The sequence below is a fragment of the Zonotrichia albicollis genome, chromosome 1 (genome assembly GCF_047830755.1).
Source record: "Zonotrichia albicollis isolate bZonAlb1 chromosome 1, bZonAlb1.hap1, whole genome shotgun sequence".
Lineage (NCBI taxonomy): Eukaryota > Metazoa > Chordata > Aves > Passeriformes > Passerellidae > Zonotrichia > Zonotrichia albicollis.
In genome coordinates, this window is record NC_133819.1 from 55,407,014 (window position 1) to 55,422,878 (window position 15,865).

At 38.2% G+C, this 15,865-nt stretch overlaps 1 protein-coding gene across 2 annotated transcripts in view; it reads left to right on the forward strand.

Annotated features, from left to right (window-relative positions):
- The window catches only part of ITGA9 (integrin subunit alpha 9), a 215,588-nt gene extending 200,301 nt beyond the window's left edge, over positions 1 to 15,287 (forward strand). The window contains exon 28 of one of the 2 annotated variants that reach the window (XM_005487011.4): positions 12,430 to 15,284. In XM_005487011.4, coding sequence (XP_005487068.1) covers positions 12,430 to 12,528 — 99 coding nt within the window. In that variant the 3' untranslated portion in view covers positions 12,529 to 15,284. Of the gene's footprint in view, positions 1 to 12,429 lie in introns of both variants that reach the window. The other variant, XM_074541806.1, reaches the window with a different exon arrangement.
- Positions 15,288 to 15,865: the final 578 nt, after the last annotated feature.

Sequence of the window (15,865 nt, forward strand, 5' to 3'; positions counted from 1 at the left end):
TTGCCTAGCCAGAGGCTCTTCAGTGTGTGCTATACAGTACATTTTGTCTTTTGTCTTAAAATGAGAATTTGAAGACATTTTTTTTATATTTTAGGAGACATAACTTGGGACTGTGTGTCTTTGAAAGAACACTTGTATTCCCCTACACAGAGTAGTTGCCATTGCATCACATATTGTTTCAGCATTCGAAAGATATTTGAAGCTAACCAAGGCTAAAGCTAACTTTAAAATCATCTATATAGTAAAATCAAAAAAGTATTCCCCTTTTTGGAAGGAGAGCCTTTTTCTTACTTAGGGCTTCAAACATTAAGTCTTTTTAAATGGTCCAAACCATAAAGCCCATCATATTCCAGTGAAAGAAAAAAATAAATACTTCTAAGCGCTGCACCTAATCATTCCCAGTGATTGCTCTGTATTATGTTACAAGCCCCAAAACATTTTCTCTCCCTTTCATTTACAGCTCAGGTGGCAGTATCTAACCAGTGTTTCCTGAGCAGTCATCACACCAACTCCCTTTCCAGGTGGTCAGGTTTTGGAGTAGCAGCTCTGCAATGAAATAAAACGGATTAAAAAAAAAAAAAAACCACAAAAAAAACCCCAACACTACATTTTCTACCCCAAGGTGCATAGGGAAATACCGTTATGGCACAAAACCTCTTTGGATTTCAGTGTAGGGGAGCAGTGCGACTGTTATACATACACACACACACACACACACACACACAGATATATGTACATAATCTTAAAATCAAGATAGAAAAAGACCTCCAAAATCATTGAGTCTAACCTTTGACCAACCACCACCTTGTCAACTAGACCAATGGCAGTAAGTGCCACATCCAGTCATTTCATGAAAACCACCAGAGACAGTAATTCTACTGCTTCCCTGGGCAGCCTATTCCAATGTTTAGCCACCATTTCAGTGAAGAAATTCTTCCTCATGTCCATCCGGAATCTCTCCTGGCACAGCTTGAGGCCATTTCCTCTTGTCCTATCACTAGTTGCCAGAGAGATGTAGCTGACTCCCTCCTTGCTATAGCCTACTTTCAGGTAGTAGTAGAGATCAGTAAGGTCTCCCCTGACTCTCCTTTTTTCCAGGCTGAAAAACCTACCTCTATCAGCTGCTCATTATGTTATTTGTTCCGTAGACCCTTCATCAGTTTCGTTGTCCCTTTTCATGACTTTTGCTAGCATCTCAATGTCTTTCTTGAAGTGAATGGCTAAAAACTGAACACAGTACTTGAGGCTCAGCCTCACCAATGCTGAGTACAGGGGAACAGTCACTGCCCTGGTCCCGCTGACCACACTATTGCTGATACAAGACAGGATATCATTTGCTTTCTTGGCCACCTGGGCACACTGCTGGCTGATGTTCAGATGGCTGTTGACCAGAACTCCCAGGTCCTTTTCTGCCAGACAGCTTTCCAGTCACTCTGTCCCCATCCTGTAGTGATACATGGGGTTATTGGGACCAAAGTATACATTAATATATATGTGCACATATACACATATATATGCATACACTTATATATGTGTATAGATATATTCCTATCTTTATTTTTTGTCTCTCTCCCTCCACTCTATTTATATATAATCTTTCCAGTAAGAGTACATTTCAATTGAAAAAAAGTCCCCCAGCTGGACTATATGACTTTGAAGGTGTATGACTTTGAATGTTGTTTTAAGAGGTGGGGACAGAGAAACCTTTTGAAACTGAGCGGCATTTCATATCTGTGGTGAAAGTTGTTGTGTTTATTCTGAATTCACATGCTTCTTCCTTTCTGTACATATAATTCCAAGAATTAACCGTATGTACTATGGTATAGCCAAAATGAAGAATCATAATTGTTCAGATAAACAAGGCAGTCAGATCAACTTGCTGTGAAAGCACTTACTAGGCACTACTGGTGGGAATGATGTATTTCACAGCTGTGCTTGTTTGAAAGAAAATCAGCAGAGGAATTAACTCCACACAAATATTCTGTGAGAGATTCCAAATCAGAACTACAATTTAATACAATTTAATAGGAAAATTACAATAAACGCAGTAGTACAGAAACACTGTCTTGAACTGACAGAGTCAGAATACGACCTGATACCCTGTTGGTCAGGGTGGTGGTAGCAGTCCAAATAAATAATGTCTGCAGTACCACTGGAGTGATGGATGTTGCCTTGTTGAAATGGTGATCCTGTAGAAAAGGTCTGGTCCTTCTGTGGAGGTCCAGTGGTGGTTATCGAGAAGTCCTGTGCTCTTGGAATCCAGTGGTGGTCCTTTTGTGGTATCCCAAGCCTCAGATTATATCCAGAAATGCTTGGTTCCTCCCCCAGGCCAGGTTATCTCACAATGGAATGGTGTTATTCTGTGAGTCATGCTGAGAGACCTTGATGGCCCATTAGCAGAGATGGTTCCCCCAGGGTGGCTCCTACTTCCCCAGAGGGAGTTATCAGGGCTAAGTCATGGAGAAGATAAAGAACATTGCTCCACCCATTTTAAGAGCTTATAACTGGGAGTAGAATACTTTATGTTTGGTATACATCTTACATTGTAACCCAAGAGAACAGATCACAAAGATCTCTGCAGAGATGTAGAGGGATGCACCAGTTGCCTTGGAACATAAGAAGTCTATATTTCTTCTAATTTCTTTCTTGGTTTTTTTCATCTGCATAATCTCTCCTTTATTTAAATACATATCAACACTATCTTTTCAAGCTTACTAAGGTCCTGCTCACCTTTTTTCTTGAAATTTTGAGATCGTTCTCATTCACAAAAATATGATCTCTGTTTTTAGCAACCTAATAGCCCATACCTGTCCTGTCTGTCCATAAAAACTGCAAAAAGTGACTTTGTTTGCGTTCTCTGAAATTCCTCTTTCTGTAGTCCTCAAAGCATTGCATTCTCTATGGTTTTGTGATAAACTTTTCAACTTTACTGCTTTTGTTGCATGTTTATCTAGTTACTTTAAGTAAGTTGTTACTTGCTATCTCACATGCAGGCTTCTCAGGATACTACTTTTTGATAAAGACTCTAGGTTCAGAAGACCTAGAATAAGTTTTTCAATATTATCCTGTCACAAATATTAAAAATGCAATCAGGTGATAATTAACTTCTGTGATTCAACACCAAACCAGTGTTACCCCCAAACGTGGATAGATCTTAATTTTGTATAGTGTCTAGGAAGCCTTGAGGAGGAAATGGGACAATGGAAGTGGTTGGCTGTCTGTACAAAAAATAAAGTTTTCAGGCAGAAGCTGAGTGGATCATTTGAAGTCTCTTTATTTTCTTAAAGAACAATCAAAACTTGTTTTATTTTTTAGTTTTCCTGAACCAAAGCAAGCACCACAAAATTTTTGTAGACTCTTGGTTTGTGGAGACCAAAAAAGTTCGTATTCTTGCAACAGTGCCTCAAAGTTCAGGTTTTCTACAGCCAATTACTCCACTGAAAGCTGTGCTTTTTGAATTCCAATGTTGCAGAAAGATTGAGTTTGGTGATCTTTTTTTGTTCTTGCACAAGTAAATGGTTAATGCTGCTGTTGTAGCCAAAACACTGCCTTCACCACTGAGTTTTCTGGCTGTCATTTAGTACTTGTTCTCTACCCTCAAAAGAAAGATTGGCAGCATTTCAGTGGTGGCATGTGTCCAGTAATTGTCAAATGCCTTTGTTATCTTTCTTGATAAGATGAGCTATGCAAATATGCAACAATAATGTTGTGACTGAGTGTTCTCGGTGGTCTCAGTGTCCTCCAAATGAGAGCTGTGCATGCCAGAATACTTTGAGAACATCACAGCCATTGTAGCTGTGTTGCTCTTATCCTGGAACTATGCAGGCAAATGTAATCCACTGGCAAGAGAGAGGTAGAGTTGTAGTTCAGAATGTGTGTCAGAAAAGACAAAAGATAGCCATCATTTTCAGGAGTCAAACCAGAAAAACAATGAACGTGTACGCTGAAAAATTGCAAATAAGTACCTAAGGTTCCAAGATTTCCCACTACCAGAACACAATATGTATATTTATTGGAAGTCATTAGCATCTCTCAGACCCAAATGACAATAATAGAGCAAATGTGATTTGCCTAGTCTGAATTCTGTCTTTGGTGTTACAATGGACAATGCTGTATTATAACTTACACCAGACAGAGCCATTTCCTTCTGGTTTGGCTAACCCATGAAGGTGGCTTATTCTGGTAATTGTGAACATGGTACAACTTTTATTCAAATCTTTTTCACTGATCAAATACATCAAAGTATGATTGTAGAGCTACTTTTTATTGATTACAGTTTAGTCTCTAGTTTTCAAACAAAGCAAAAAATATGTCAGTAATGTTTCTTTCTTTTCTTTGGAGAGGAAATGGAAAATATAGATTGAGATATGTCCTAAATTAATTGTGTTTACAGCAATGATATCTTTAGTTACTGTCCTATTCCTTGTTGAGATTTTAGAAGACAATTTTATCTGGACGTATCTGCAGTAGACATTGTGTTCTTTCTCAGTTTTGAGAGTGATAATCAGAGATGAACATTTGTTGATGGCTGTGTTCATTCTATGACTTCTTTAAAATAAACTATACAGTAAAATTTTGCAATAGGTAAAAATTTTTAAACTATATGGAAATGTTTGTACGTTTAAATGTTGGCAAATTTTTAAAATTATACTTATAAGTATATTGGTAGTATCTGTCTTGCAAGATACTGTACATGGTTACTATGCTGCAAGATGTTTATATTTTCATTAAACTCAGGTTACCCTAACTCAGCACTGAAAGATCTTTATGAGTCCAGTCACTGGAATTCTCTTAATTTTTGAAGTACTGTAAATACTAAGTTTTTAACAAAAGATACTATGTATGCACAAATGACAGCCTAGATGAATAAGTCATGTCTGAAGCAACCTAGATGATACCTACATGGTAAAGATATTCCAAGGGTAAATAACAGACCTAACAGCTCTAGTCACCTCATTACTGAGTAGCTCCATTGAAGCCAACTGAACAGCTCCTGGGAGAAAAGCTGCACAAGAATTGCTTAGAGGAAAAATTATTGATGAATGGGGTGACACTCTGGCATCAGTGACAATGGCAGGGCATGTTGTATTAAAATAACCCAATGTATTAAATTAGATTGTCTGTACTGGTGTCCCTCTCTGTGTGCAGTTAACTGTTTTGCATACCTAAACACATCTTTTCCATGCATGCTGCTAGTCTGAATTCTGCATCTACTTTGAGGTACTGTCCTGGGTTGACTATATGATGCTTTTATCCTCAATCGCCTTGTTCTGTTTATGCTGAATAATAAGTTTTGCATCTTTAAGATGTGTTCCAGAGAGTGCAGGGGGGGGAGAAGAACCATGCAGTTTGTTTTCTGACACTGCTCTTACTCCTCCACATTCCTGCTCCTGACTGTGTTGTCTGTGGATGGACAGACAGTGAGACAGAGCTCTCCTTTGCTTTTAGTTAGTTTAGCTAGCTGAGGCAAAGAAGTTCCCTGGACTGTGGGGTTTTTTTTCTTTTCTTTGGACCTGTTTAAACCTGCTCTGGACTGAACACCCAGAGGAGCACCAGCAGCTCACACCTGTGGCCCACTGGGCCAGGCCTGGGCCGCGACATTTCCAGTGCTGGGACGGACTGACAAGAGACTGAGTGAGCTGAGCTGAAACCCAGGGAGGGGACTTTCTCAGTTTGTCATCTCTTTTGGAGCAGCAAAGGGTTTTATTGATTAATATTGTCTAGGTTTTATTGTTTAATAAACATGTTTTTTCCACTTTTCTCCAAGGAGGTCTTTTCTCCTGGACCGGTTGGGGGGAGGGGTCGATTGGATCTGCTTTCCTAGAGGAGACCCTTTCAGGGTTCTCTCCCACATTTGCTCTGAACCAGGATAGGTACCTAGCCTTAGTGACTGCTTTTTGATATTTGGTCTTTCAGATAGGTACAGGTGTTGCCTTCTGATACAAGGCAGGCGGCCTGGTTTCAGGAAACAGCACGGCGATCCCCTTCCCCTTCCCGAGGGGTCGCTCGGGCCTAAGAAACACGCGGACACCAATATGGTGGAGGATCAAAGGCCTTTATTCTCTCTTCCCGTGGGGTTTTATAGTCTAGGGGGCTTCTACGTCAGGTGAGGGTCTGTCTTTACCATCTATGGTTAGTAGGGGATGGAAAGTTACCTGGGCAAGTGGAAAGTTACTGGAATCTGGTTTAGGGGGCTACATTCCTATGTTAATTTTCTTATCTAAGGGGGCAGGGGCCCTGTCTTCCCGTAACATCACGAGATCTTCCGAACGCCAGGCCCTATCTGCTACATACAGGGCATTTGGTTAAAATAGTAGTTTATTTAATGATCCCTTTGTGGCATTCACATGCCCTCTGAACAGAGAGAAGCTGTGAGAAAAGCAGAGAAAAGAATGATCAAAACAATTCTTGTCTTATTTGCTGCTCCTGTGTTTGTGCTCATGTGGAGTGTGGTCTGGAGATTGTTTACCCAAGGTAGTTGCTTGATTGGATTCTGGTGGAATTGTTTATGTTAATTAACCTATCAGGTCCGAGCTGTGAGGACTGTCAGTTGGCAAATAGTCATGAGTTTTTTGTTAATACTAAGTATTCTTTAGTATTCTTTGTAGTATAGATTGGTATGGTATGGTATGGTATGGTATGGTATGGTATGGTATGGTATGGTATGGTATGGTATGGGATGGGATGGGATGGGATGGGATAGGATAGGATAGGATAGGATAGGATAGGATAGGATAGGATAGGATAGGATAGGATAGGATAGTGTAATATAATATAGTTTTAATAAAGCAAGTGTTTGGCATTCCGAAGCCTTGGAGTCAGATGCCAATCATTCCCAGACATTGGGTGGCCTGATATTGCTATATCTCTTTAGATAAGTTTATTACTTGAGAATGGTCTTACCAAAAAAAGAGTTTTATCTTATTATTTCAACATTACAAATAAAATGTGTGTTTAAAAACTATGCTTGTTTTAGTACTACAGTATGTGAAATAAATTTAATGTATGTGAAGAACTACAGATCTTCTCTCAACATACCAGCAGTAACATCTCAAGAAATCTTAGCCAGAGTAGATGAAAGTAAGTTAAAAGTTAAGGCCTATTTTGTGTACGTTGCTAATGCTTTGTGCCATAGCAATGTCTATCAGGTGCAATACACTGGGATCAGATACAGATAGTAAGTATGAAATTCTTCCACAGTAGCTAAACAAAGTGTTTGCAGAGGAGAACTTGTCTTTGAGCAAGCAGCTGAACTTACCTTTGCCTCAGTTCCCTGGCTGTATAAGTATATATATCATTGTGTACATGTACAAAGTGTGTATTATATGTGTGTGCAGCCACTTGTGGAATGGTGATGTTTGAATCACATTATTTTCTTGTATTTGTTTCATTGAGCAAATGAGAACCTACATTATAAGAAAGTTGAGGGATTTGCCTCTCAAAAAATCAATGAAAAACTGAATCATCGAAGCCAGACCTCCTGCAGGCTCATAAGCTTACTTTAGTTACACTATCATCCTTCCTCTGAAATGCACATTTTCTCCTTTAACTATAGACAAGACACATTGCTCCTCTCCAAACATGCCTCTTCCTCACATGGCGACGCAGGATTGACAGTTTGACAGTTCTTGGTGGAAAAGTTGACACAAATACCTGTTTGTGACCTCTTTGTACTGTGGCAAGCATTCTTTAATTGCGAGAAAGAACATCCTCTTGAAACTGATGGCTTGCCAGAATCATCCAGGGCTATGCAAACCCAAGTGCAAAGTGTTTTTACCTGCCTTCTTGATGACAGTAAAATGAGATGCATTTAGAGATGCATTATGAGATGCATAATAAACAGTGATCAATCTCTACATGGTTAAATACTCCATGCTTCTAATCTCAGCAACACTGCTTTGCAGATGTTGGGAGTGTTGTTCCTCTGCTGACTGGTGGCATGTTAATGGGGTGTAGTTCCTGGCCCTGCTTTGACCCATGATTAGCTGCATATTTTTCTAGCTGTGGTACTATTTATGTGAAGGGAGAAGTACCCAAATAGCACACACCAAAAAAAGATGAGAAGTGTAAGTCAATTGTGAATGCCTTGGGACATCCACCTGGATTAGCAATGTGGCAGTAAAAGATTAATTATGTAAATGCAGACTGTTCCTCAGGTATGACTGGGCACTGCTTATATTAGATAAAGAAATTGTGTACGAAAGGAAAGACAGCTTGTGACTAAGGCACTGAAGTATGTTGTCAAAGCTTTGTTCCCTGGGAGATTTCTTCAGTGGTTCTTATGTTTTATTTCTTACCCCTTTGCTAGTACTTACTTTTCTGTCTTTTCTTTTTACATGTTGGCTTTTCTTTTTACTTGTTGGCATGTTGTGGTCAGTAACCTTGTCAATAGAGTAATATTGTTAAAAAATCAGTACTTCTTGTGTGCAGTTTAAGACACAGAGTATGCACTAGAGAAACTTAATTAAAAACTAAGAAATGGCAAAACCTTCTGATACAGTTTTGAATTCTGTTTGAGTATCGTTGTTCACAAACCTCTATTCCTAACTCAGTTATAGTCTTGAAGCACTACTGTAATTAAGACACAATGTTGTTTTTACACCAGTATGTGACTGTTACAATTTTTTTCTTATTTCCTAACTACTTATATTAATGGGAAAAATATTTTTAAAATGCAAAACATAACCATTCTTCTACAATCGATATTTCAAGCTATTTCTCTTTTTATTTTATTGGGAGAGTAAACCTTGTTGGGCATGATAAAAAACACTTTAGAAATTTACCTAACAGTGAATAAAATAAAAGCAGGTATTGCTTGCCCTCTGATCAGCTTTGTTTTTTCCCAACTGCAAATTAAATTTTATTTTGTAATCTCAACGCTCTTCAAACATATTTATAATTCACATCCTAGAGAGATAGCCACAGTCCCATACTTCAGGTTGTGTTGGGTAAGTGCTTATACTTTTGAAGTTTAGGAAAATATAAGATCTAGTAATTCAGCCTTGGATATGCAGAAAGTAGCATCAGAAAAAAAAACCCAACAAGATAATTCATTATTGTGATACTAATTCAACAGTTTGAAATTATTTTTGATTGAAGTTTTACATTTTTGTGGGTGCTTGAAGAATGCTATTCTATGTGAGTGTTATTAGATATGATTTACTTGGGATTGAAGGGATTTTAAATCTGGCATGGCAGTTAAAGGAAGTTGTGTATGCTAAAGAGTAAGTACCTGTGTTTGAATAGAGGACTTGGCTGTCACATGGCAAGAAATAACTTCACAATAATAGGTGTAGTTTCCCATCTCAGACTAACAGGTTTTGTATTGCTTTATTATTCAATATTGCCAGAAACATGCTTTCTTGTCAACATATACTGTAAGGTTGTGCTACAAAAGGGTAGATGGGCTGAGATAACTAAATTAAAGATGTGTGTAAAAACATATGGATGGTTTCAGGTTTTGAAGTGACAAAAAATAACCAGTCCTTTCTGGAGGTGCTTTAAGTATTAAAGCTGCTATAAGTAGGTGGTTTAGATTCAAAATCTGAAACCATCCATGGGTTTTACATACATCCTTTAATTTAGTTATTCTAGCCCACCTATCCTTTTCTCATTTCCTGTGTTGTCTTTAGTGGATGATGCCTCCTCTTCCCTTATAACCCTTCAGCTTTCCACAGCTTTTCACAGTGTCCTAGGGTGACATTATGATGCTTGTATCCCAAGTTGGGTGTTCTGTTTATGATTGATATTATATTCTGTGCCTTCAAGACTGGCTCTGACATTGAAGGCAGGGTGAAGAAGAAGAAGCAGAGTTTTGTTGTCAGCTGCACTCTCCCCCACAGTCTGCTGGAACACAGAACTCCACTGTTGTTGTCTGGGCATGGACGGGGCAGAACAGAGCACTCCTTTTCCTTTTTAGTTAGTTTAGCTAGCTGAGGCAGTCAGAGTTTTCCCTGGACTGTTTTTCTTTCCCTTTTCTTGGAATCGTTCAAACCTGCTCCAGACTGGGACCCGGGAAAACACTGAGAGCTTGCACTTTGTGGCCTATGGGAGCCTACTCTGGGCAGCAGCCTTTCCCCGTGTCGGAGGGATTGATAACAGAGCAACCACCCACTGGAGAGACTTTCTGAATTTGTCATCTCTTCAGAGCGGTGAATTAGTTTTGTCATCTGGTATTGTTCATTTCTTGTGCTGGGGAGTGCTTTGCCTGTTAAATAAACAGGTTTTCTTCCACTTCTCTCCAAGTAAATTCTTCCTGAACTGGTTGGGGGGAGGGGCTGTGTGAGCCTGCTTTCTGGGGGGGCCCTTTTGGAGGTTTTCTCCCAGATTTGCCCTAAACCAGGACACACGGTCTCTCTTGGCCTCCTGTAAAAGCACTCTCCTGTTGCTCTGCTTCTCATGAGTGCCTTCCCCAGGCAGAGGTTTCTGCTGAACCGGATGGGGGCTGGGCCCAATTGGATCTGCTTTCCTACCGGAGCCCCTTTGGGGATTCTCTCCCAAATTTGCTCTGAACCGGGACAGTGCCACAACCACATGAACAGATCAAGCAACATTGTAGCCAGGTGGCTCTGTACCTAATGCAACAAAGGCTTAGATGAAGTTTGTTTCCAGCCTGCTCTGTTCAAATCTGTTTGCAGATCTGTTGTTATCATAACTTTTGTGACCCACTTGGCACCAAATTAGGCTGTCATGCTTTAGGAATTGTATTCTTCAATTTAGTGTTCCCACTGAAACACTCCAAACTCCTCTTAGGTGGGATGGAGAGGAGAATTGGAGGTACAAAATGTGAAGGTCATAGGTTGTGATAAGAACAAGTTACTGGAAGCAGCAATGAGATAAGAAAACAAATAGTAACAGCAACAATATTAATAACAAAAGAGTTGAAAAGAGTGATTCACATGCAAAATGCTACTGAGCCCGACTCAACTGCAGCCGCATAACCTGGAGTGCTGCCTCTGGCTCAGAGTCAGCATTACCCCGCTGTTACCCCCACTTGGCTTTCTTGACCAGAAGGAACCCCTTCCCCTGGAAGAGATTCCCTGCCTTCCCTCAAATGACATGATGACATGAGATCATGTAGAATAATCACCAGGTGCTAGCTAGTAGAACCCCTCTGGCTACTGCAGAGATTATCCCTGTTTGGCTGGAACTACGACAGTATGTATGTAATGTAGATCTGTGCTCTTAGTAGAGTACACTTATCTCTATATTAATAGCATGTTCCATTTTACCAAAAGAGAGGGGCTTGTTAGACTGTGCTACAGCTTCTGTCCTTTGCACAGAAGGCAAGAGGCAGAGGTAAGACTGATGATAGGAGGGTGTGTGCATAGTCTCATGCTGCTGTGAATTCAGGGTATAATTCAAGGCACAGGAAAGGACTTAGACTTTAGGAAGATGTGTTGGGGAAGCCCCCTTGACAGATTGAATATACTGCCTTTTAGACCCCTGTGAATTAAAATACACTTGAAGAAAATGAAAGTTGTTGAAAACTGAAACTAAGAAGTCCAATTTAGTGGAATTTTAGTAATGACAAAACAACACAAAATATTCCTACGCACACTCAATTTGGGGATAAAGAGTGGCAATAACTGAATAACTGGTTGATAAAAGAAGACTAAAACATCATGTTTTACACAGCAGGAGTAAGAAAACAGGCTTAGAGTGGTGGGAATTACATAAATGTTTAATTATTTTGAACATAATATTTATTCAGTGATCTCAACAGTGCTAAGTTTGAGGAGTTGTTCTTGAATGCTTATCAAAGTCTGTTATTAAAATAATGTTTGTTTATCTGAGACACTTTAGGAAACAGAAATATGAGAATTTTTATCCAAACTGAGATGAAAACCAGTTGCATTTTTTAAGTACAAGGGTTTAGGAAACAAGAAGATATGCAAAACTGACTGTCAGTGATTTTAGTTGGAACTGAGAAGTGGGAGGTGGGTGCCTGTGCTGTATTCCTCTGGTCCTTCTTGTTTTGTGGGGTTGTAGATACTGAGAATACTGTTCATAAAATTCTGTCAGTATTTACTTAAGACTCAAGAGTTAACCTGGTTTTAGGTTCAGCTGCAAATTTAGCATTGGTCTCTATTTTAAACTAATAAACCTGTATCTGTCTCTGCTGGTCTATACTTATTAGAAATACTTCATGTTCTTTTTTCTTTTAGCTCATACTTCATATAAGAGGATACCTACCTCAGAGTAGTTCATTTATAAGGAACAGAGTTCTTGTGAAGATATGGGACCCAGTCTGATCTAATTTATATTGATGTAAATAAGGAACTAAGATTTTGGATTGGCACTTGGAGGAATTAAATGCTCATTCCTTGGCTAGTTCTTTCTGCATAATCTTATCTGTCATCATACCGACCACGAAGTATCAATTTAATGATTCAATAACTTACCACTGTCTTCTCTTCTGATTTTCAGATGGGCTTCTTCCGACGGAGGTACAAAGAAATTATTGAGGCTGAAAAGAGCAGAAAGCAGAATGAAGATAGTTGGAACTGGGTCCAGAAAAATCAGTAAACTGCCCATGAAAACAAAACTGCCCAGTCATGTGACATGCACTTGCTAGTCTATAGGTCCTGCTCTCGTATCTTCCATATGTGGAAGAAGGAATCTTCTCCAGATTTTTCGGAGATCCCATTGATACTGTGTCTTTATTACTCCAAAAAGCTAGGGAACATATCCTGAGGCAACCACTGCAGCCATGTCAGGTGACTGGAGCAATTCACACTTCATTTAAGAGTTGGACTTTGAACTTTGGTAATCAAGCTGCAGTGCAGAGCAATATTTATGAATCCACCTATGTAGTATGCCCTCAGGGGAAGACTTTAACCTAAGAATATTTTTTATAAATACAAGCTTTTTATATTGAGTATGTCTTTATATTTGTATCAATGTTTTATAATTTCTATTGAATAGCTATATAGTTCACTCAAGCACTGATATCTGGCTAAATCTTCGGAAATACATAGGTGTGTATATATAAATATATATATACATATAAAAAATTATATTGTACTTTTAAACATCAATGCAAGAGAGAAAAGAGAGATTTGCAGATAAAGGTAGCTGGAATCCTCATATGCTTAATTCACAATGCTTGGTAATATCTTATATAGATCATTTAATACAAATAAGCCAAAATCTTTTTACTGTCTCTTTCTTTAGGTTAAATTTGGGATTTGATTTATAAGCTACAGAACCTAAAGTATTTCACAATTGTGATGCTCTGTATTTTGAGTCTGTCCTTTACTAGCCAGGATGGAAGAGGATAAAATACTTCTTCAGTGGCATGTAGCAACATGTAGCTTGCTTTGGCTCTCTGAAGAAGGCAGCACAGAATGTTCTCTTTGGAAAGTTTTCTTTTGCAGTCTCTAGGACTGTACAGTTGAGATACCAGAAGGACATAATTAAACGAACCACTATAGCATTGACAAATTCCTTTCAAAAATTTTATTTTAAAAAGGTAATTAAGTCATACTAATATTAAGATGGATAGTTTTAAAGCTACTGTTAAAGATTATGATCTGTTGCTATCAAAGCAAGTGATAAATTGCTACATGCTGCGATCATTATCTTTTTCATGTGAGTTACATACTTGAGTCATGAGTTTGTTTATATGATAATTTTAAGAGAGATAAGTAGATGCAAGGATTAAAATGTTTGGATATTTGAGTCTTGAGATTGCCTGTCGGGATGTTCCAAATATTGAATGTATTTCCTCAAGAATTTAGAAGGACGTTTAGTAAAGATGCAGGTGTTACTGGAGCTCAGCTTGGCTTTTTTATTGCTGGTAATTCTTTAACAAGAAGAAATCCAGTTGTAATTAATTCAAACACATTTCTTCAAAAAGATCTTGAAATTCTGAATAGAAATCATGGAACTTTGTAAGACTTGGGTTTAGATTCTACTTGTATTTTACAGTTTGTGAATAAGGAGCAAATGTCATGTTGGTATAAAATCCATGTAAAGGAAAGAAGGACCAGGTAGAAAGCAAAACCAGGATTGAAATTTTGCAGGATGTCTTCTTCCTTAAGAGTGTGGTAAAAGAACAGCTGGAAGTTTGGAAACTTGAATGCAGAGAACATGCAAGAAATCTACTTGAGAACAGGTCTTGCTCTTCCTTGCCATATTCATGATAACTTCAAATTATAAAAATGGACCACATTCATATTCCTGTTTGCTTTTTACCACCACCATCATCAAGTGTCGGCTATTACTACAGTATTGACCAATATTGATTAACTATTAACTATCTGCATTCATTTGGGAGAAAATAGTTTTAAAGTGAATTAAGTGTATTAATTCAACATCTGACAAGAAAAACTCAAAAGTTGCTTGGGTTATCTGAGAAAGAAATTATGCCTGATGTAAACTCCAAGCCTGTAGACCACTTGAGCAGTCTTTTCAAGGTGGTGAAGACTTTTGCAAGCGTAACAGTGAAAACAGCCCTTTCTATGCCTAAATACATGAATGATAATGACTCCACATACCAAGTCAGTGATGTGCAGGAAGGCCAGTTTGCTGAAAGCAATGGATATGAAAAATTTTTCTTTGACAATATTTAGTATCAATTTTCTTGAATGTCTTCTGTTTATGGGCACATTTTTGAGTTTTGCACAAGTTTAAAGTATAGTATCCATTTGACATGGAAATCTATAATACTGCTTTCACTAAAGAATTAAGGGAGTCACGGAATTAATCCCAAGTCTACCCACTTTCTAGGGTTTCTTGGATGTAAATGAAAATAGAATATAGTTCATTGAATGTGCATTGATTAAACTGGTGTGAAGACTAGTTTCTTTTGGAGCTTGGTTTGCATGCACAGTAGAATATCTGCGCCATCGTTCCTTCTTTTACTCAGAATGTTATTACTTACATATTGTGAAATTGTATATTTCTTTTTGTGAACTTGTGATTGGAAGAATGTGTTCACTCTTACTAATGTCACCTGTATTTAGAAGCTTGTGTTTACCTGTATTCTGATTCACTTGCACTGTTTTGGAAATGCCAGGTTTAAAAAAATACAACTTTTTGGAATAAAAAATGACTGCAAAATTATCCTAATAATATTTTGTCAGTTATTGGCCTTGTCTAGCTCAAGTACTTTTCCATTAAGTGGGTGAGACATTTTCACCTGTATATTTGAATTAAGTACTGTATGTGTGTGTTTATCTGTGTGTGACTAGTAGACATCTTTTATTGTGATTCTATGATTTATAACATCAAACTATTTAGAGACATAGAGTACAGCTGACATGAGTACAGTATTTTAAATCCATGGAAATAAAATAAAGGTAGTGTGAGTTATTTATATTTCATCAATCTTGCTTTATCAACATCAAATTAAACCCCATGTGATTGTGATACTGACCTATGTTAAGAGTATCAACCTGTGTAACTTGAGTCCTGTTTCAATCTATGAATTTGGATGAAAGTTTAATTTTTTAGCTTCATGTGCTTTTCCTGGAAAGATTTATAGTCCATAGTGGCTGGAATATAGTAGCTGAATAATATATTTGAAATTATGTTTTCAACTCTATACATTCCCATGCTTACTGGTCACCTGTATAGGGAGCAGAAGCTAGATGTAAGCTTTTACTCTTACGACTCTTAAGTGTTTCAGTGTTCTCTGGCCATACTAAAGCAGTCTGTTTCCTCAGTATTAAGACTATTGGCTCTATATCTAAGAACAGGCTAGGCAGAGTTAGGACCTGACCTCTGACCCAGAGCACATTTGTACTGGTGGAAGACCACGGCTTTATATACCACAATGCCAAAGACATTGGAGAGTTCTGAGTAGATGTGGGTTCTGACATGAAGGTAGCACGCTTCAAAGCAAAAATAAATGTTCTCA